Source organism: Anopheles coluzzii, chromosome X (genome assembly GCF_943734685.1).
Source record: "Anopheles coluzzii chromosome X, AcolN3, whole genome shotgun sequence".
In the NCBI taxonomy this organism is placed as follows: Eukaryota; Metazoa; Arthropoda; class Insecta; order Diptera; family Culicidae; genus Anopheles; species Anopheles coluzzii.
In genome coordinates, this window is record NC_064669.1 from 6311534 (window position 1) to 6333823 (window position 22290).

At 47.1% G+C, this 22290-nt stretch overlaps 3 protein-coding genes across 4 annotated transcripts; 1 reads left to right on the plus strand and 2 right to left on the minus strand.

Moving 5' to 3' along the window:
- Window positions 1-3315: 3315 nt before the first annotated feature.
- Window positions 3316-15563, minus strand: LOC120957953 (E3 ubiquitin-protein ligase makorin-2-like). Of its 2 annotated transcripts, none has more exons than XM_040380446.2 (3): window positions 15075-15563; window positions 6645-7917; window positions 3316-5483 (listed from the first exon to the last, which is right to left on the minus strand). In XM_040380446.2, exons 2-3 carry the CDS (start codon window positions 7796-7798, stop codon window positions 5024-5026), a joined length of 1614 nt encoding a protein of 537 aa, XP_040236380.2. In that variant the 5' UTR covers window positions 7799-7917; window positions 15075-15563; the 3' UTR covers window positions 3316-5023. The 2 variants fall into 2 exon arrangements, with proteins under 2 accessions (XP_040236380.2, XP_040236386.2); XM_040380452.2 differs by lacking the exon at window positions 15075-15563 and adding an exon at window positions 13796-14515.
- A 2452-nt stretch (window positions 15564-18015) lies between these two features.
- LOC120957967 (antigen 5 like allergen Cul n 1-like) lies at window positions 18016-21042 on the plus strand. Its single transcript, XM_040380464.2, has 4 exons — window positions 18016-19386; window positions 19852-20321; window positions 20416-20651; window positions 20767-21042. Exons 1-4 carry the CDS (start codon window positions 19380-19382, stop codon window positions 21035-21037), a joined length of 984 nt encoding a protein of 327 aa, XP_040236398.2. The 5' UTR covers window positions 18016-19379; the 3' UTR covers window positions 21038-21042.
- Window positions 21043-21225: 183 nt separating this feature from the next.
- On the minus strand, window positions 21226-22154 carry LOC120957976 (antigen 5 like allergen Cul n 1-like). The gene has a single exon (XM_049606170.1). The coding sequence runs from the start codon at window positions 21949-21951 to the stop codon at window positions 21403-21405; it is 549 nt and encodes a 182-aa protein (XP_049462127.1). The 5' UTR covers window positions 21952-22154; the 3' UTR covers window positions 21226-21402.
- Window positions 22155-22290: the final 136 nt, after the last annotated feature.

The following is a 22290-nucleotide window of genomic DNA, read 5'->3' on the forward strand; positions in this document are numbered from 1 at the left end:
GTTTGTACGTGTTGCTCCCTTTTTAGTCGATTCCTTTGTGTTCTTTGTTATTTCTTTCATGTTTCACCTTTTCTTTGTCATTGCTTGTAAAGTTTAACTGTTCCGTGCTAAAAAAAAACAAAAGCAACCAATCACTATAAGACAAACTGGTACTTTCGTTTCGTTACTGGTAAATTGTGCGTTTGATTTTGTAGAAGTATCACCCAACCAGTAATCAGTGCAAGAGCAAAACAACACCTCTAAAAAAAAAGGGAAAAAAGAAATAAAAAATAAGTAAAAACGTGAATAGGAAAATCGAAACATATAAAACCAGCTAGTGAAACAAAAAGGAGAAGAAAAACTTTCAACCGCAAAGCGATACAGGAAAAGGGATGAAAAGAAGAAGAAGAAGAAGAAGAAGGAACAAACAAAAAACACAACAATAATAATAAAAAAACAAAAGAAAAAAACACACACGCGCAAACTGAATACATTCCTACACATTATCATAAGAAGCAAGCAGAGGGAAATGGTGCGGGAAAGTAGAAAAGGAAACACAGAGAGGTACCACGAACGAAAACAAAAACGCTGGAAAGAAATAACAAAACCAAAATAAAAACAAACAAAAAAAAAACAAAGAAAAACACAACAAAGTTAGTGTGACACATGGGACTTTGTACAGTGTGTGCGTGTGTGTGTGTGTGGTTTTGTGCATAGACAAATGGAAAACGAACTAGAAAAGTGGAAAACTTTGACACACACACACACACACACACACACACGGCTCACAATCAACATCAATTATCCATGTATGTACATGTATGTAAAACGTATAACAATTTTACCCATAAACGGAAAATAAATCAGAAAATCACAAAAATTTGAAGAAGAAAAAACAAACAAAAACGCACCGTCAACAAATTGTGATAACAGGTCGGAGCAGATGATTGGCATAAAACACTCGGAAAGAAAAGCAAAACTCGGATCTCACCTTGTAAGAGAGAAAGAATAATTCCAAACACAGAAGCATTTTTTGTTTTTTTTTTTCTTCTTCTTGGCTTTCTTTTCTTGTTTTGTTTCATGTATATATATATATAATAGAGTTTATTTGTTCGTTCTGTTTTTGTTTTGTTTTGGTTTTTTTTGCCTTGTGAGTTCTGGTTGTTTTGGTTTTTTTTTTCTTTTTGCCGGGATTCGTTTGTTTTGTTTTCGATCTTTTCTTTCAACCTTGCTTCCAACGTCCAGCGTATTTATTATTATTACAACCGTAAACACCGAAATCGAATAGAGAGAGAGAGAGAGAGATTTGAGATTTTTCATCAGCGCATTATATTGGGGCGAGAGATATATTGGATTGATGGTGTTGGTGATCCTTTACAATTTTCACTTCTTACTTTTTGTTTTTTGTTTTTTAATAATCGGATGCGGGAGGGGGGGGGGGGGTTGAGGATGATCGCAATCCGTGTTGGCTTCTTCCATCCCTGTCTGGTTTCGGCATGGCATTAAATACTACCAATGATCGTATGCGAGTTACTATACACACACACCACCTGCTGTCGGTGCGCGTCGCTGTGTATTACAGTTGTAAATAGACGATTATACTCAGATAACGAGGTTAGAGAATAATTACTACGCCCACCCCTGCCGGACTCTTCCCCTACTCTGTACCACAATCGGGAACACTGCTTTCCATCCACCCCGCAACTACAAAAGGACGCGAATTGCCGTCTTTTGCCCCATTTTACCATCTCTATGCTTCTAGTGTACTTTCAAGTTTCTTTTGGTTTTTGTCGTTTGCTTTTCAATTTATCGTTGGTTTTCCCTTCGTTTTCGCGTTTTGGTATCCAGTTTTTGCTTTTCCACCTTTTTTCCCCATCCCTTTTTTTTCTACTTACGAGTTTCTGTATGTGAACAGTACTAAAAACAACCAGTAAAACAAAACAAATAATTGTTTGCCCTTACGTGTCTTTCCTGTCCTTTCTGTTTGCTTCGTTCTCTTACCCTTTCGATAACGATGTTTGATCTCTCTCTCTCTCTTTCTCTCTTTCTCTCTCTCTCTCTCTCTCTCTCTCTCTCTTTCTCTCTCTCTCTCTCTCTCTCTCTGTCCTTTTTCTTTGTTTTTTTTCTTTCGTATGATTTACGTTTTGAGTATGATTTTATATTGGTTGGCGTGTTGTTGCCAACCACTCTTCTTGATAATCTGCCAATCTTACTCATGCTTAAAAACAAACCTTAAGGCATCTATGATTTACGTTTTTTGTGTTTGTGTGTGTGTGTTTATATTATTTTACTTTACTTTACTTTCTCTCTCTTTTTTTCTCTTCTTTTTTTTTCTTCTTCTTCTTCTTCTTCTTCTTCTTCTTCTTCTTCTTCTTCTTCTTCTTGCTTCTTGCTTCTTGCTTCTTGCTTCACTACATCACACTTTATTTTAACAACTATCCTTGACGTAACGCTGGGAGAGTAAAGAGACACAGAGAGACAGAGAGACAGTCGTAGAAAGGAGGATTAGCAGCATTAAAGGGAAGCAGGGTCGCATGATCTAGCGTTGAAACCTTCATACTAGCTAGGGGCACCACCCCCCCCCCACCCCCCCCCCCCCCCCCCCCGCCCACCACTTTCGAATCTCAACTTCGAGCTCTTACCATTTCTAAGGGACATGTTTTTTCTACACATACTTGCGACGCTCTCTGCTGTGCTCCAACATTACATCATTCTGCAAAGACACACACACACACACCTATAGAGGCAGTTTTGCTTACAAAAGCTAATGGAGAAAAACAAGTGTTTGTTGCTTGGTTGTTGCTTTTTCTTATATCACAAAAGTAATCCAACATATATATATATATATATATATATATATATATATATATATATATATATATATATATATATATATATATATATATATATATATATATATATATATATAAAGCGTTAGAGTATACACACGAGAGCTTGGAGTTTTTTGTTCCACCCGCATCAGAAAAGCAACTCGCACGTCTTAAAAACATTCCGGTCCGTGTTGGACCGATACGCTCGACGTGATTATCCTGCCAGTTGTTGTGCCAAAGAAGAGAGTGTCAGAAAGTGTGTTGTCGCGTTAGTTAAAAAAGAGACGAAATGCCGTACACACACGCACACACACACACACACACACACCGACACACATACTAGCTAAGTTTTAAATCGTTTGACTATGTCCGGTTTGTCTGTCTGTTTCTTTCTGGCTACGATACATTCACTGCGTTGTGCACGGCTCGCAAGGGGCCAATAATACGCCATAACCTAACAATTTTGAGGAAAGAGAAAAACAAAAACACAAAAAACCCCGAAAAGTAAGAGTTTAACAATAATTTAATGATTTCGAATGATAATGGCGATGTGCGCGTGTGTGTGTGTATCTTTTAGTGGAGCGAGATGAGGGCTGAGGGGGGAGTTGTGCCGTGCCCGCACCGTCTGCTCTGTTTGTGTGTCTCTCTCTCCGAGAAATACACTTTTACATACGGGGAAAAGCAGTACTGGAGCAGACTGTCAAACAAAACGACCTAAAGGAACGATTGCACACGCACACACACACACACACACACGCGCACGCTTAACACTTTTGCACAGCGCACCTTACACACTACCCTACATCTGCCCTACCATGCTAATTGGAGTGTTGAAACGGAGAAGAGACCAAAAACCAAAACACAAACATTGAATTTAAATAATGGTGAGCCGTCCTCCCCCACCGACAGAAGTTCAAAAAGAAAGTTATCTACAGTAGTGGGCACGTGTGTGCACCTTTACCACGACGACGGTCTGCGTAACGGCGCGCCGTGATATAGCAAAAAAAAACAACGAAAAAAAAAGAATTACAAAGCAACATTATCAAGCAATAGGCGAAGAAGGAGGAGGGGGGAATGGGGTGCTTCACTGCCTCACAGCTTGAACAAGCAAATGACCGGTGTGTTTTGTGAACGGGCGGGAGTGGGCGGTTGGGGTTGATGAGTCGATGGGTCCTTTTTTTTCTCTTGACTATTCTCTAATTGCTGTTGCTGCTTGCGTTTGTGTTTGTTAGTGTCCCCTGCAACCACTGTTACCCTGCATTTAAAATTCACCACACACACACACACACACGCACGCACACCAACACAAAGGCATCACAGTCGCAGGATTGGTGGGGAGAGGCGGGGGTGAAAAGGTAGGAGTGGGCGAATGAGGTAGATTAAGCTGAGAGTGTTTTGGTTTTGGAAGGACAATGTCACTAGGAGTAAGAGAGAGAGAGAGAGAGAGAGAGAGAGATAGAGATAAAGAGGATGGGAAGGAAGAGAAAGCTTTTGAGCAACCACCGGAAAGTGGCGACGGAATGCTGCTGCAGTGTGTGTGTGTGTGTGTGTGTGTGTGTGCACCCCTCCCCTCCTACCTCTCCTTCCTCCCCTTCTTCGCCAACCCTATTATGGCCTCTGTCCGTGGCTTAGCACTTTCGATTTTGGTATTTGGCGATTTTTTGAAGTGGTTTTCTCGTTTACCCTTTGCTGGCGATAAATTCACCCCCTTCCCCCCCCCCGTACCGAAGATGCTTTCCCGCGAGGAATATATATATATGTATATGTGTAGTACTAATAATAACGGTCCGAACTAACGATACAATATTTAACAATCAGCAGACACACACACACACGTTCAGCATCTTTCTACAAGCAGAATCGCGTAGAACCTAACACTGGCTCAACCTGAATTTGTATGTGTGTGGGTATGTGTGTGTGTGTTTTTTGTGTGTGTTTGAATGTTTTACATGTGTGTACCGTGCAATTTTGCTTTGGCTCTCTCTCTCTCTCTCTCTCTCTCTCTCTCTCTCTCTCTCTCTCTCTCTCTCTCTCTCTCTCTCTCTCTCTCTCTCTCTCTATCTCTGTCTCTCTCTTTCTCTCTCTTTCTCTCTCTCTCTCTTTCTCTCTCTCTCTCTCTTTCTCTCTCTCTCTCTCTCTCTTTCTCTCTCTGTCTCTCTCTTTCTCTCTCTGAAATTTCACGTCCCCCACCCCCCTCGATCCCCGCACGCGGCTCAAACAATGTCGAACAGATAGTCGTCGGCGGATTCGGACGAGTCCGACCAGAAACCGTACCCGCGCACGTTCGACTCGAGATCGTAGTCCGAGTCGTCCAGGTCGGAAAACAGCGACGTCAGCAGCTCGTCGTGCAGGGCGAGGCTGCGGCGGGCGAGCAGGGCCGCGAGCACCTCCTGCAGCGGCAGCGGATCGATGTGCCCCCGGGCGGCCCGGTTCGGGTTGCGGCGGCGGGACGGCGCCCCCAGGTCGACCAGCTCGCCGGACGGGAGCGCGTGCCGGTAGAAGCACTTGTTGCCGAACGGGCAGTTGGCGGCACCCTTCTTGAAGTGCATGCAGTCGGTGTTGTTGCACGCCTGCTTGTAGTTCTCGATCAGCCGCTCCTTCTCCTCGCCCGCCTCCACCCAGACGAAGCTCGGGCAGACGAAGTCGGACGGCACGCGGCAGGTCGGGCAGCCCCTGGGCGGAGAGGGAGGTAAAAATTGGTCATTAGTTTTTGTTTTGTTTTGTTTTTCATCACTCCCGCAGGCGCATGGCGACCAGTTCTGCCAAATGGCATGAGCAGTACGCGATGTTCACCAACGAAACCAATGAACAATGAACATATCCGTGTTAGCTTGATGCTCATTGCTGATACTCAATGAAAGGGCGTCATGACATGCCGAATGCGACGTGCGTCTGCTTGAGTCAAACCCGATACTCTGACTGACAAGCTGAGCTCATGACATAATCATAATCATGACTTTTTCTGGCTGTGAACAGTGTCACCAAAACTCGCCCAAACGAAGCTGAAATCAGCTGACGCACACAACGGAGATGATCGGAGGTGAGACTCAAACAGTTGGTGGACCAACCACATGCTTAGTGACATTTTCTTTAGCACCCAACTCTTGATCACACACTTCGTCACGACATTTTCTGTCGGTGATAATCACGAAATTCTTGGAATATACTTGGCGTGTGGTCCCAGGCAACAAAATTAGCATGCTTTCTCGCATTTGTCTGGTTTGATGATCTGTCAAGTCAAACAGAGCGAGAAATCATGCTCATTTTGTTTCTTGGAACCACTCGCAAGCACCGCATATCTCCCACGACTATCATGATGATCACCAACAGAAAATGTCACGACCAAGTGAATGACCAAGAGTTGGTATCACAAAATGTCATCAAGCATGTGATGGTCGCAACAACTGTTTGAGTCTCACCTCTGATCACCACAGTAGTGCTCGTGATGCTGACATGATTTTGTTTCAGTCGGAATTTGTCATGACTATTGTCAGTGACATTTTGCAGAACTGATAACAGTAAAAAAAAGTCATGACATAGTGACTGACCAAACGATGGTCGCAAACATGTCATGAGCATGTATTAGTCACACCAACCGTTTTGAGTATCACCATTGATTATCACAATTGAGTACGTGGCGCTGACATTTTTTTTTTCAGTCAGATTTTTTCATGACATTGACAGTGACATTTTGCAGCACTGGGCCCAGCGTATACATGCAAAATGTGAATTTTGCATTTCGCCTTTTTCGTCTTCTTCTGCTGCTTGTTCATGTACCTAAAAGAGTGCCCAGTGATGCGCGTCCAACAAAACAAAACCACAGCCATTACTTACCTTCTGATTTTGTTGGCAAAGTTGGTCGCCTTGCGCCAGGTGCGGATGCAGCTCAGGCAGAAGGTGTGCTTGCAGTTGGGCAGTATGCCGAACCGCTGCTCCCGGGCCCGCTTCTCCATCACCACGTCGAGACAGATGCCGCACGATTTGTCGCGCGACCGCTGGACCGCGAACGCGTGCTCCATCTCCAGCTCGTGCTCCCGGATGCAGTCGGCGTTGTGGCGCCGCTGCTGCTCCCGGTCGCGCGGATCGAGACAGTACCGCTGGCAGAGCTCGCACAGCTCGCCGTGCACGTGCACGCAGTCGGCGAGCGGGCAGAGGCCGTGCTTTTCGTAGTGGGCGCAGAGCCGCACCTCGCCGGCCGGCCCCACCTCCGGCTCCGTGCCGTTGTGGTTGTTGTTCATCGTGACGACGTTCGCGTAGGAAAGCAGGGGCGATCCGGCGGCGGCGGCGGCAAGCCCACCGACCGCACCACCACCATCGCTCTCCTCCTCCTCCTCCGCCTCTTCTTCTTCCTCTTCTTCCTGCTCCTCCTCCTCGTCCTCCTCTTCCTCGTTGTCCGCCTCATTGTCGGCCTCGTTGTCCAGCCCGACCTCGTCCGGCTTCTCCTCTGTGTCCTCTACCTCCTGCTCCGCTTGCTGCTGCTGCTGCTGTGACTTGTCCATCCTTGTGCGACGCAGTTGCAGCTGTGACTCGTCCACCATCACCGTGCGACGGTCGCTCTTTCGCTTGCTCTTTCGCGGCGGCAGCTGCTGCTGCTGCTGCTGCTGCTGTGGCGGTTGGGGCGGCTGTTCGAGGGGAAGCTTCGCTTTCGGCACAAAGACGGGCGCATCGATCCAGCGGGACAGATCGACGGCGCCTGTATGGCTGCTCTGTTCGGTGTTGGGCGCAGCGGCGCCCGCGCTGGCCTTTGGTGCACTGTCGGCCGGACTGCTGCCGTCGCTGATACTGTTGCCGGTGTGGTAGCTGCTGCCGCTGGTGGTGCTGCTGCTGCTACTGCTAGTGCTGCTGCTGCAGCTGCTGCCGATTGTGGCCGGCTCGGCGGCGGGATGTATGAAGCGGCAGGTGCTGCCAAACCGGCACGTACCGTACTGGTAGAACCGGCAGACGATCTGTGCGGCAGCCGCATTGTCCAACGGTGCCACCCACGGCATCGCGGCCAGTATCTGGGACCTACTCGTCGTCGTGATGGTGGTTGTTGCTCTGTTGCTGCTGCAGTGGTGGATGTTACTGCAGGCCTACCTAGTTGATCGACGGGGCGCTATTAGAAACCCTAAAAAGAAAAGGAAGAAAACATTCATTAGTGTCAAACATAATCGTGGAAATAAGAGCAGTGAGCACAATCATGCAGGTAAAGCAACAGAGACTGTGGACTGGGCAAAGGAGGACTAAGGGTGAACGAGCAGATAAGCGATACGACATCCGAGGGCATTGGAACGTTCCTAACAGCTTAACAATTCATAAATCGAACTCATTTCTAACTTAATCTATCTTGATTCCAAATTCCAAAAAAAATCCTAAGAAAACCCTCAAGTTGTTGGCCAGAAGAGCAAAGAAAATGAGAGCACGACGGTACAAAAACAGAGAATAAATGAAAATAAAAACATACGTAAAGAAAGAAGAACAAGGTAAGATATAATAACACGAGAAGAAGAGATTGGAAAACGAAGATGAGAAGGAAGAGTATCAGAAAAGGGACTATAAGCGGGGATGAGGAGGATACTACTGCTAGTATTAAAAGCTCGTATACATTGGAGAAGCAGAGGCTCATTGGAACCGAACATTGTACGACGAAATGAATTGGACGCGCGTTTGAGAGCGCATCACACCTCGAAGGATTCTAGACCTAACGAATTACAACGAGATTTCGTAACTCGGCATAGTGGCCTTGGGGCCAGCCACCCGTCGAAAGAAAATGATTTATCATCTGGAAAGCGAATATTCGTGACGGATAGGGGGGTTGCGGTTATGACAAATGGATATTACACAGAGCATTGCTTGGGACAAAGACCTTGGCCGGTTGTAGGAACACCACAGAGGAACAGTGTTAAGCAACACCTGAAGCCGAAGGCAGTCACTTTGGGTACTGATAGTTAAATATATGTTTAGGTCATCAGCATAAAGCAAATGACCTGCAGACGGGACAATCTCTCGAACATCACTGACAAAAAGAACGAATAATAGAAGGCTTAAGACGCTGCCTTGTGGCACTCCAGAGGAGGGACAAATGGGCTGAAGAAAAGGTAATGTCGGGTTTTACTTGTAAACCATAATCATTGCTGCAAAATGTCACTGTCAATGATATAAAAAAATCTGACTGAAAAAAAAATTCATGTCAGCGTCACGTGCTCAACTCAATTGTGATAATCAATGGTGATACTCAAAACGATTGGTGTGAGATCAATGCAGGCTTAGTGACATTTTTGCGACCAACGCTTGGTCAGTCACTATGTCATGACAAATTCCGACTGAAACAAAATCATGTCAGCATCACGAGCACTACTGTGGTGATCAGAGGTGAGACTCAAACAGTTGTTGCGACCATCGCTTGTTGTGTGACATTTTGTGCAACAAACTTTTGGGTACTTTTGTGCAACAAGAGTTGGGTGCTAAACAAAATGTCACCAAGCATGTGATTGGTCCACCAACTGTTAGAGTATCACCTCTGATCATCTCAGTTGTGTGCGTGAGCTGATTGGAGCTTCGTTTCAGTCATGAGCGTTGACATGAGTCGTGATTATGCTTACGCCGGCCTTAAGCTCTGCTTGTCAGTCAGAGTATCGCGTTGGACACAAGCATTACCACGTCGCTTTCGGCATGTCATGACGCACTTTCATTGAGTATCAGCAATGAGCATCAATCTACCACGGATATGTTCATTGTTTTCGTTGGTGAATACCTCGCGATGCTCATGACATTTAGCAGCACTGACCAGAATCAAGCGAGGGAATCACGTGATCGTCCGCACCCGTGTGAACCCGACAAGAATGTTTGTCCGTTTTAGGCATTCACAGCAGCTACATTCAGTGTAAACAAGCTTACAGTATCCTCTTTTACTGACAAAGGTAACACACAGGCAGAACAGGAAACAACAACACTCAACCATACGGAATGCATTAATAAACCCTACGCAGCTGAGTCCGTTCGATACGAGGTTCATATCTCGAACATCTCAAAATCAATCAGACTTATTCCTATTCTTGCAATTGAAATGTCTCGACGTCGAGTTGAATTATTGCTACGGAAGTTAGGTCTACTCTACTATCTCCCGCTTCTAATTGCGGTTTCGAGATGTCCATAGAAATGTGTCAAGTAGACGAGTTTGATCCATTAAAACGTCTACGTGTTCTTTCGATTCCAGCACCGACTCAAGCCCATCGCTCTCGACATCAAAACCTTAGCGGGATGTGCTTCGGGGTAATCGGGTATTTGCAGTTTTGAGGTAACATATTTCAGTTCCCTGAAGCAATGAAAGCTTCAGGAAAGGTTAGTTGTAAGCTTGTTGTTTGTTAACGATTATTTTAAGTTTTAGTTTTTAGCCTTCTGTGGGAGATGTTTGTAGCAAATAAATATAAAATAAAAGCACTGATGTGTGTTTAAACTAGTTAAAGAAAATCATTTCAACGCCGGTTAAACCACATTGCATGCACCAACGTGAAAACAATCAGTTCCTTTTTTTGTGCTAAAATTATAATTTTGAAAGCCTATTTGAAAGTCATCCTCTAGAGTTGGTCTTGCTATTTGTTGTTATCGATTGATTTTCCCTGTCAGGCTTCTGAAGCATATTTCAACGCACAGCAGTCGAGTCAAATTTCTAGCCTCTGCTCGAAGCGAGTAAAATAATATAACAAACTCCAATGCTAGAAGCTTCCTTAAAGCTGATTAAAACAAAATCAGCATAGTGCAGTGTGTTTTGCTCTGCTTAAAAGTTGAGTCAGTGTTTCTGCTCTTGGTTACGTTGTTCTTGCTCCAATAGTTTCTTCTTTTGCTTTCTGCAAAGGGATGCAATATTCCAATGGCTTTTTCGCTTTGTTCGCATCAAGGCTTCCACTGCTCGAGTCCAGCTGACCTGCCATAAGTTGACCAGCAGCAAGGAGCAGCAATTGTTTGCCAACTTTTTGCTCCTGTTCCCTCGAACAACAACAAAAATGTCAATGTCAATCACGCGGCCGAAGAAAGGAGCTTCAGCCCTCGCTTTGTTTCCTGTCTCTCATTTGAGCAGCAGCTTTCGCCAGCTGCCAACCAGAATCATCTCTCTTGCCTGCTGTCATTTCGTTTTCATCTTGTTTTCCTCCAATCTTTGATCACATCCACTCACGCACACTCACACACAAAGGAAACAGTGTGGCTGAAGCGGGTGGCGGCAGCATTATGGGCAGCAGCGCCGATGCTGCAACATGACGTTTGTATGTGTGCACCACACACATATGCAAACATTACCATTTTGGTAATTTGTATTGGTTTTTTTTTCTTGCTTGATTTTTGGCTTCTCCCAATTGGTATTGTTTGTTACCCTAAAAAAAGCAGAAAAGAAAGATTTTTATTTCATTTTTGGTTAAAAGCAACATTACTGGAACGTTTGTGCGAATCAGTGTGCGTGTGTGTGTGTGTGTGTGTGATAGTGATGTGCTCATTAGAGCGCACCTACAACTCCGATCCGACTCCGGCTATTGTTAGTCCGATTGCGACTCCGGAAAAATGGCAACCGCAAGTTCCACCCGAAGTCGGATTCGCCCGGAGTCGTCCAGAGTCGATCGGAGTTGACCGGTATCGGAGTCCGACGGACTCAACAGACAAAATGGGCATGTGGGGCAAAATGGGCACCTTCTATTTGAGCATTATTTCATTACAAAGATATATTCCAATGCTCAAAATGAATGTTCATTAAAGTGTTCTATGAACATCATATATGTTTTATAACCCTTTAATAACAAATAACTAAGGAAAATACAAAATAAGAGTTAGTGTAGCATATTGATGTAATTTTTGCCACTTCGAAAATAAGCTTGAACCAGTGCCACAGAGATGCTTGGAAGATTTACATGATATATGTTTAAAGATATGACATTTCTAAACAATTCGTCTCAAGAGAAAGCAAGACAATTGTGCGCGTAATTTTACTAATATAGCTAAAAATACAACAATGCTTTACGTGGGCCAAAATGACCAGATGCTTTTGGGCATATGGCGCTTCGTGAGGCTTTAGTGTTGTATTTGTCCCCACAACAATGGTAACAGGCACACCTGCAAAAGATTCGATTTTGTAGATTGAAACGTGTAAAAATTGTTTTAATTTGCAACACATATTTTTGCAAGAAGTATTCTGAGACGTTTCACGGTTTGTTTACATAGTCCCATTTTGCCCCGCGTGTAGCTTTCACGTAAAAACATCAACTTTTATTTTACATTTTTTTTAGGGCTAGGATGGCAATTTTTATCCACAGATAAAAAGGTGGAGTCGTGTAAATGCCGGGGTACATCGTCCGTGCTCGCTAGTGTAATTTTGATGTTCACCTAGCGCACCTGGCGGCGGCTGGTGGAAGCTTTTTATGGTAATCGAGAGAATGGTCGTGCCGGAACACAAATTTAAGCAGTGTTTGCATCGTCGTTGGATGCAAGAGTGGATAAAATACTTGCACAACATATTCACCTATCAATTACAAAGCTTTTCCAGTCCAGTTTAAATTAAAAATAAAACACCAGATGCGCTAGCGAAAATCTAAATTGCACTAGCGAGTACGGACAATGCACCCCGGCCTTAATAATGTAAGAATAGTTCGCGTTTTGTGGCATATTCAAAGGAATATATTCAGTAAACTGCATAAAAGCCGGGGGCCATTGTCTGTACTTGCTAGTGTAATTTTTATCTTCACTAGCGCATCTGACGGCGACCAGCGCAAGCTAGAGGTCGGTATAGTTTCTTCTTCTTCTTCTACTGGATCAACAACCGTTGTTGGTCAAGGCGTGCCTGTACCACTACTTGTGGGCTTGGCTTTCAGTGACTTATTGATCTCCGCAATAGTCAGTCCTACGTACGGCGGCACGGTCCATTTGGGGCTGGAACCCATAACGGGCATGTTGTTTAGTCGTACGAGTTGACGACTGTACTACGAGACCGGCGATAGTTTAAGTGTCAAAATTATTCCTACTTGGTGTGCCATCAATTTTCGACCAGCCTGTTGAAATGTTGATCAATGTCCATAATATGCTACAAATCAGTCCGTCCAGTGTTGTTGGACAAATCTTCATTCATACAAAGCGCTGGGCAAGATTTCTCACCCATCTTCCGATCTCTTATCCATCAGTGGGTAAAACTATAGCCTCCTCGACACAAAATGCTTTTTGACAGCTAAAATATAGCTTCCACCCGGCACCGCTAGGTGGCGTACGCGTTCACAAAAATTACACTAGCGAGTACGGAAAGTTTCCCCCTACCTTAACATGCCCATTTTGCCCCGCTTTCCCCAACACCCGCGACTCCAAACGACTCCGGACGATTCCGAACGACTCCGGATGGAACTCCGGAGATGGAAATTATCGGAGTCGGATCGGAATCGATTCCGGATTTTTGCCAACTCTACCCATCACTAGTGTGTGTGATTGAATGCATGTGTACCTACGTCAGTGTGTGTGTGTGTGTGCGCGATTGAAACAATCGAAATTGCGAGTGTGGAACGTTCCACACATTGCGACACACACACAAACTCTCCCCCGGAGGGAAGAGAAAGGAGGGGGGGGGGGGGGTTGTCAATTGGTTACTTAAGAAAATAGGGTAAACCAAAAACAAATTAAAAGATAACTTTAAACTTTTCACACTTTTGTAATGTCACATACACACACAAACACGTAAACATTTGAACAGTGTTTTGGTTTTGTGTGTGTGTGTGTGTGTGGTTATCTTCTCTTTCTCTTGTGTGTTTTTCTGTGCTTCCAGGAGGTTCCTGCTTCTTCCGCCTTCGCTGCTGGTTTTTGAGGCACTTCCGGAACATCCAGGAATATCCCTCCCCCTCTCTCTCTCTCTCTCTCTCTCTCTCTCTCTCTCTCTCTCTCTCTCTCTCTCTCTCTCTCTCTCTCTCTCTCTCTCTCTCTCACTCTCTCTCTATCTCTCTCAATTACAGACACACACACACACACACACACACAGCACTCACAAATACACGAAGAGCTACAAGTCGTCTTTGGATGTGTCGGCCTATTTTCGCTGCCGTTTTGATTGCCGCCCAACCTGCTGCCCCTTGCGCCACTTGCTGCTGCGCCGTGGTTTTGATAGAAGAAGAGAGAAAGGGGTCACAGCACAATCGGGACGAAACACGCCACAGCCCTTCTGTCCTGGTGTTGTTTGGTTTCGGCAGAGCGGATCTCGCTTGGGATCCAAAAACTTTCCACTGTCCACCGTACACACACAGACACACACACACACACACACACACACTTTGGATGGTGATCGGAGTTAAAATTTGCAGCTGGATCGGAGTTTCTGCGGGCAGCCAAGGAACACAACAACGAAAACAACAACAAAAAAACATTCATGCACAGTCACGCACACACACACACACACACACACACACACACACACAGACAGAGGGACAGAAAATCCGTGCTGGCTATGGCTGGCTGTCAGATGAATGCACACGCCATTAAACGCAGCTGGTGGTGCAAACTGTGCGTGCGAGCGAGACGGCACGACGTAGAACACACACACACACACACACATGCATGCATGCACGGGGCCGTTGCAGCAAATTCCGGACAACTCTTTGCAAATGTATTAAAACCAAAAAAAACTTCACCATTGGAATGAATCACTGTGTTGCTGGCTGGCTGTATGCCTGTGTTATTGCGTTATATTCTTCTCTTTCTCTTTCTCTCTCTCTCTTTCTTCCCCCCCCCCCCCCCCCACACGGGATGTAGATACTGCGTAATGCAGGGTGTTCTCGGGGAGTGTGAAAATTTGGCAGCGAAGAAAAGCAAAAAAAAGGTAAAGACAAAAGGTACATGACACGGCAGCGGGCCCCAACAGTACGCGGGGTGCAACACACTCGCACATTACACCATACACCCCCCCCAACCCGTGGGCGTTGGTGTAAGTGGAAGTGTGGAGGAAAAATGAATGGGGAAGGGGTAAAAGAAAACAGGAAAAGCATCGCATTAGGAGCTGCATTCCCATGGCACGAAGGAAACCTTTTCTTCTTTTCAACACACACACACACACACACACTTCCGTTCTGTGGTGTAATGCACACACTCTTACACACACGCACATCGATTTGCTGCCGGTTTTCCTTTTTCGATCGCACTACGAAAAGCAAGGGGGGGGGGCGAGAGGAAAAAAGTCAACGTTTTGTCAAACGAAAGGAAAATGGCGAAAGGAGAGAGAGAGAGAGAGACGAGCGGCCGCAATACAACAAAAAAAAACGATCAGTTGCTTACCCCACGCGCTCCCCGTTGGTTGAGGTGTGTGCGCCCGCAGCCCCTATTGCGCGTTCCAGTAGCCCGCGGGGTGGCAGGGGGCGAATCGGTTGGGGGCAGACTGGTTGAATGGTGCAAAAATTCTGACGGACGGGGTACGGGGGACGGGGGGACGGCACGAACACACGTATATCACGACACGCAGCGCGGAGGAATGCCGCAAGCGAAACGAAACGATTGTCACGGCACAGGGCGGGAGGGGTGGAGAAGCTGGGAACTGGAGGCTCGGATACGCGCACAGACGCGTGCACAAACACACGCACACACACACACACACTTGGGCTGGAAGATGCGTTTTTCTTTCGTGGTAGTTTCCGTTGGTTTCTGCTAGCGCTGCTTGCCACTGCTGTTGCTGCTGCTGCTTGGCAAATACACCGCGACTGCTGGCTGTCGGTGGCGGAGCGGTCGGTACACGGACCGCAGCGAGCAGTTTGACAGGCGCTTGACAGGCGCGCGCCGCCATGCTTGCTTTCGTTGGGCTACCACTTTTGACAGATGACGGGCACAGACATACACACACGTTTGAGGTGGATTTTGTGAGTGTGTGTGTGTGTGTGTGTTATGAACAAAAACGCGCACTGAAAATGTTTCGAACAACAAAATATGAATTCTATTATGTTTTTTGTTTTCATCTTATAAATAGATAAAGTCGTTTGTCGACATTTGAATGTTGAAGTTAGGCCCGTGTCTGTGCTTCATCGGGTGCGATTTTATCGAGCGGCCTGTCAAAATTTTATATGGAATTTGACAGATAACGTCGGACGTGCGATTTCGTCGAACGACGGAATCAAAATTTTTTGATTTCGTCGGACGCCGCATCCGATTTTATCTGTCAAACTAAATGTGTGGTGTTTTGTAGGAACAATCTCAAATTAATTTTTCATAATCGTTATATTATTCAAATCATCCAATTAATCGCAATATTATACGAAAAAGCGTTTGACAGCACGTGCGATAAAATCGCATGCGATGGAGCACAGACACGGGCCTTAACGAGATCCTGTGAACTAGTGATGGGTAAAGATCCGGCAAAAATCCGGACTCGACACCGTCCGACTCCGACTATTTTGGAACCGAACCCGCAAGGTAGGTCCGCCCAGCATTATCCTTAGCCGTCCTGGGCAACGTGTATGAATATGACAAGAAGTAGCGCAGAGCAAATTGATATTTCTCGACTTGACCAAGGTGTTTTAAAACGACAAGGTGAAGTTGTTCAGAGCAAAATGACATTTCTCGACTTGATGTAACTGGTCCGGGGGCTCCGGTATAACAATCGGGGAGGGCTGGTGAGGGGAAATGAAATTTGTATGCAGGGATTTACAAATGTCTCCCACAATGTCGCCCAGCAAAAGCGATAAAAATTAACCTTCTAAATACAGTCACCTTGGACTTTACAGAACTGTTCCGTTAGCTACGGTACACAAGGGAGAAGGGAGGAGGGCTTGTCCTGAGTCGTCTGCGACTCCGATCCAATTCTGGCGAAAACTTCTCGACATGCAAAGAACGATCAAGCTGAGAAAAAAATCTGCAGTTTAAGGTGGACAATCAGTTATAGTTAGTCTTTTTGCTGTCAATAAGCAAATAAATGTTGTTGAAAATCAAAAGAAACTTATTTGACTTTATTTTAGCGATTTAAAATCGATTCTTTTTTTTGCAACTTCGTTCGAAAAGTCTTATCTAGGCGACCATCGGTGCATTCTACACACACTGGCGTAAGAAACCGGTTGTCAATTCTCTCACAGCCATCTCTCACCTGCAGCTCCTAGCTGCTCCTAGTTCGATTCCAACTCCAAAAAAATTGTAATCACTAGTTCCTTCCGGAGTCGGCTGGAGTCGAAAAGATGCGGGCGAAGCCTTCTAGAGTAGCGATTGGTTGTTCAGAGTGGAGTCCTCGATCAATACATACTCCGGTGCTCAAAATTTGAATTCGACTCCGGATCATAGCCCTTCCGGGCGAATCTGGATTAGTTTGGTCGACTTCAAATCAGTCCGGATCACTCCGGATGAGTCCGGATAAGTCCAAATGAGTTCGGATGAATCCGAATGAGTTTCGGACAGGTAATGAACGAAGGACTAGTTCGGGCGAGTTGTTTACTTTGGCAATGCAATTCCAAATTCCCAAAATGGCTGTCCGTTATCGTTCGGACAATTCCTTGATGAGTGTGTTCCATTTCAAACAAGACATCGAATATGTACAATTCAGCGGAAAAAAATGCTTTCTGTTTTAAATATTTCTTTCTTGCAATAATATTTCCTTTCCCATCTTCTGCTTCTTTGGCTCAACAACCCTGCCTGGCTTTTGTCGGTCAAGGCCTGCCTGTACCACTAATAGGTCTCTTTCAGTGACTTATGGATTACCCATAGCAGGATAGTCAGTCCTCCGTATGGGGCCACGATTCATCCGGGTATTGAACCGGATACCATGAGACCTTTTCCATCAGATTAAATAAACAAGGATGTAGTTCGAATGAGTCCGGTCGAGTCCGGATCAGTTCGGATCAGTCCGGATGAAGCTGGATGAGATGGGATGAGTCCGAATGAGTCCAGGGTTTATTCGACTCCGACTGCAGGCAAAATTAGTGGTTCCGATTAAGCCGTAGACGGGATCGGACTGACAACTACCGCAGTCCGTTCGGAGTCGTGGGTGCGCTCCAGAGAGCAGATCACTAGTTGCTGAAGCGATTTGTTCATGCTCCATACCCGGTACAGGTTCTAATTTTAGGAAAATGTTGCGGGAACATTTGATCCCAAATTTCTTGCTCTTGGAGGTTATAGATTAGGTGAATGATCGAAGAATAGGAACTGGAATATCGAAAAAAAAACTGACCAGTTGGCAACGACAAGAATATGCAGTAGCTAGTAGTTAAACTAAACAAACTATCAGGAAATGGTATTCATTTGTAAAACAGGTTATCCATAATTAACATGACCTGCTAGACAACAGTTCCAACAAACTTCGATGAGAACTTCCTTCTTCGAGATACTAAGCCCACCCTGTTGCCTGCTATCATTACAGAGCGGCATGTACCGGAGAATTATCATTGCGAAACGAATCAAAACAAAACAATCAGCAAACCATCAATGCTGGATTGATGGCATCGCTGCAATTAACCGCTGCCTCGACCGGGGAATGATCCTCGTCGAATTCTAATGGATGTAAAGCTCCCGTCCAGTGGCTTCTACACTGTCGCCGTGTGTGATGAGTTTGTTCGGCAGGAGTTACAACATAGTCACCGTAGGAAACAAAAAAAAAAAAAAAAACAAACGGGTGGTTCATTGTCGGGCCTGGTTAGTAAATGATGCTGCAAACTAAACAAAACAACCAGTTATAGTTAGTACCCTATCAAATGCATTCAACCCACGGCATGGCAAACAATCAGCCCGACAAGGTCTGACATTCAAACCATTGGTGGCGCCTACGCTTCCTTCGCAATGCGCGTACTGCTAATACTTCAACCTTTAACCTAAGCAAACGGCGAGCGGGCGCGCGCACGTGTCACGTGCCGGTGCAATTAGATAAGGCCCATCCTGGGAGGTGTGGCATTTATAATAACGCGACCGGTCACGTTTGCGTGGGAACTGGCTCTTCCTGTCGGAGGCTGCCCGTATTGTGTTCGTTGCTCTTCTCTGCTGATCCCGGTTTCCGCCAGATCTCTGTGGATGGCTCGCGTTGCTGATGATTATGCTCGCAAGCTATGGTCGTGATCGAGAATGTCCGGAACAGCAACAAAAAAGTAGCCTTGAAGTGGGCCGCCTGCCGACGATGGAGGATGGGCAAGACTCCCTGTCCATGTTCTAGTCCGCCCTCTTCCCCTCCCGCGGGATGTGGCAGGAGTGAGCAGAGAGTTAGCTCACTGCGCGCCGAGTGGGGACAGCCATAACGAAGATGACGCTTCACTCATCATCAAACCCCTAATCGGCCAGTTCTTCCGTTTTACGGCTTTACAGCCGCGCGAATTAAAATTGGAAAGGAACGCGCTGCCCCGCCGGCTGGCCAGCGTATATAAGCACCCGTCAGTGGTCGGGATGCTCGCACTGATTAGTTGCTAATCGACGGCGGTGCGTTTGGGTAGTTTGTGCGAGACCAGAGACCCAAGTCCTCACCGTGGGAAGGGTGTGTGCTTATCCTGCAGCGGACGTAGCGTAGGCAGCAGCAGTGACTCTTCAACCTCATCTCAACACTCAATCAGCTTCGTTTGCTTCTGGGTTTACGTAGCGGGGCAGGGTTTACAGCACAACAAGCAATCAAACAGTTACAACTACATCATGTACGGTAAGTAGCAAAAAGTGGTCCCAGGTTGTGCGAGAAAGGAAGGACTTTATAGAGCCACACACCGCGTTAGCGTGTTTGCGCATCTGTTTTTGCGCATGAGAGCGCGAACGTGAGTCGTTGATATTTTATGGTTTGCCATGTCATGTAAACATTACACCTTGCAAATTGTAAAGCCCGGTGCGAGAGAGAGAGAGAGAGAGCGAGAGCCAGTTACGGGGCAAAAGTGAAGGGCCCGGTTCGGAAAGCGCGTCCAGCCAACCAGTTCTCACGCGTTGGCGATGGAAGCTGCGAAGCAGACGGTGCGCCACGTTGCGCCTCTTCAAATCTTCCTGAAGCAGCCAGAATCTTCAACTTTTTGCCCTGCCCCTCGGCCTTCGCAGTACGATCGGCAATCAAGAGCTAATCGGATCCACGCACTTCTCCTCCCCTCCCCCCTCCCCTGTGTTTGTTTTTGTTGCGAATTAGGATTGCGCTGCGTCAGTGCGCTGCTGCTTGTGGGCTGTCTGCTGAACGTTGTCGCAGTGTGTTGGTCCGACCTTACCACGCTACGGTACGACACGACAACAGGCGACGCTGAGTCTAGCGCGGAACCATTCACGGACGTCCCGAGCACGGTGCAGCCAGCGGCACTGCCACCGGGTGCCGGCGCCGACTACATCGATGCGGTCGAGTGGGCCGAACCGAGCGCGTACGATGTGTACTGCAGACCGGATCTCTGCCTGCGCTACAACCGGGCCGGGCTGCTCGAGGCCAAGCGGCACGTGGCCTGCGGATTTAACGGGTCGTTTGCGGACGCGTGCCCACCGGGCCGGATGATACAGAAGATTGACGCGCAGCTGCGCGCCTACATACTCCACCTGCACAACGAGGTGCGGGACCGGTTGGCGCGGGGCGACGAGGCTGGCTTTGCGGCCGCCTCCAGGATGCCCACGGTGGTAAGTGGTTCGAGGTTGGCGTGTGCAAGAGGGGTCTAATTGAAGGCTAGATAAACAAACTGTTGCCATCTTGTTGTTCGCTTCCCCGCACTAGACTTGGGACGATGAGTTAGCGAATTTGGCAGAAATTAACGTGCGCAGCTGCAGGTTCGAGCATGACGAGTGCCGCAGCACCTACCAGTATCTGCACGCCGGGCAAAACCTGGCCGTCGGGTCCTACTACCTTGAGACGGACATCTTCGAGATCATCCACAACCTGACCGGGCTGTGGCACCGGGAGTACCTCGACACGACCCAGGAAGTGTTGGACAAGTACACGACCGACTACAAGTAGGTGAAGCGATGCCTCTTCGCGCCCCAAATCTTCCTATTTTGATTTTTGACGCTTTTTGTTTTTGTTTTTGTTTTTGTTTTGTTTTGCTTCTCGGATCCACTCCACCGCTAGTGCTACGATCGGGCACTACACGCAGATGGTTTCCGACCGCACGACCGCGATCGGGTGCGGCGTGGTGATCTACCCGAAAAAGATGGAGGACTTTGTGTTCAAGATGGTGCTGTACGCGTGCAACTACGCTATCACCAGCATCGTGCACCAGCCAATCTACCGGAAGGGCGAGCCGGCGAGCCGCTGCCGCACGGGCACCAATCCGGACTATGCCGGGCTGTGTAGCTGGGAGGAAAATCAGTTTATTAAAGCAGTGCCTGCGTATGTTTGACCGTAGTCCGTATGTGTGTTTTGGAATTTTGCTTTTGTGATTGTGTGATATCACCCTTGGCGCCTAGAGGTGACACTGCTCACAGAGGCCGGGAAACTGGTGGTCCCTTTTGCAGCTCTGCTCGTACCGATGCACGTTGCAGATCGGCCGGTTGACGATGTTGATGTAGGAATAGTTGCAGCAGAGGATGTACGTGTCGCACACCAAGCCCTTGCGATGCTCCCGGTAGGAGACGAGCGAGCAGCCCATGCGGCAGACGTTGCAGTTGATTAGCTGCAGAAAGTGTCCGATTTGGAACTTGCGCGACCTGCAAGAAGTGCATGCAGCCCATCATATCGCTCCCTCCGTTCGAACTGCGGATCCACTTACGAGGAATGCTGCGAGTAGTGCTTCACGTCCGCTGGGTGCGTCACCTCGTGCTCCAGATACCACCGGTCGATCAGATGCAGGATGACGTGCGGCAGGACGCGGATCTGCAGATCGTCCACATTCTTCGGCGCCACACACTTGGTCAGCTTGCCGAGCGTTTGGCCGCTGTACGGGAAGCGCAGCGTACCGCGGCACTTGTCGTGCGCGAAGCGGCACGTGTTCAGGTTCATCCGGCACAGGTCGGCCATTTCTGCGTCCCACGCGACGGCATGCATCGGACCGTACGACTCGTTAAACCCGGGCAGATGGCCGATCGCGAACGTGTGCCGCAAAGCGTTCACCCGGTGCAGTATCGCGTCCCGGTAGCGGGTGAGCAGCGCCAGGCTCACGTTCTCGTACTGGACGCAGCTGCCGTGCAGTTCGTCCACGTTGCCGCACGCCACGTGCTCCTTGCAGATGTTGCAGTACTCGCCGTCCTTGTACGCGACGCTGTGCAACGGTAGCAGCAGCAGCAGCAGCGCCAGCTGCAGACGTTGCTTGGCCATCTTTCACCAGCGAATAGTGCACGGTAGCTGGGTGAGCTGATGGTTTTAAGTGGCGCGATGTAGGGCGGCTAAAACGCATTAAACATGGCAGCGGCACGATTTACGAATAAAACGGTACAATAGCTACCGGTACGGGTTTAGGACCTATAAAAGGGGTTTATTTTTCATGGAGGTAAAAAATCGTTGAAAATGAAGTCAGTGAACGTATCAGTCGTAGATTCAAATCCCAAAAGATATCATCTCGGATCTTTTTGGGACATTTTCTACACGTGATCTCTTGATTTTGAGTTTGGAATTAAAGATTTAAAATAGTAACTAAAAATGACAAGCAAAATTTTG

Coding starts and splice junctions, on each gene's coding strand:
- LOC120957953 (XM_040380446.2), bottom strand. CDS start 7,798: ATGCCGTGGGTGGCACCGTTGGACAATGCGGCTGCCGCACAGATCGTC. Junction 5,484..6,644: donor TTTGCCAACAAAATCAGAAG/GTAAGTAATGGC, acceptor CTCTCCGCCCAG/GGGCTGCCCGACCTGCCGCG.
- LOC120957967 (XM_040380464.2), top strand. Junction 20,322..20,415: donor CCTCCAGGATGCCCACGGTG/GTAAGTGGTTCG, acceptor TCCCCGCACTAG/ACTTGGGACGATGAGTTAGC. Junction 20,652..20,766: donor AAGTACACGACCGACTACAA/GTAGGTGAAGCG, acceptor CTCCACCGCTAG/TGCTACGATCGGGCACTACA.
- LOC120957976 (XM_049606170.1), bottom strand. CDS start 21,951: ATGGCCAAGCAACGTCTGCAGCTGGCGCTGCTGCTGCTGCTGCTACCG.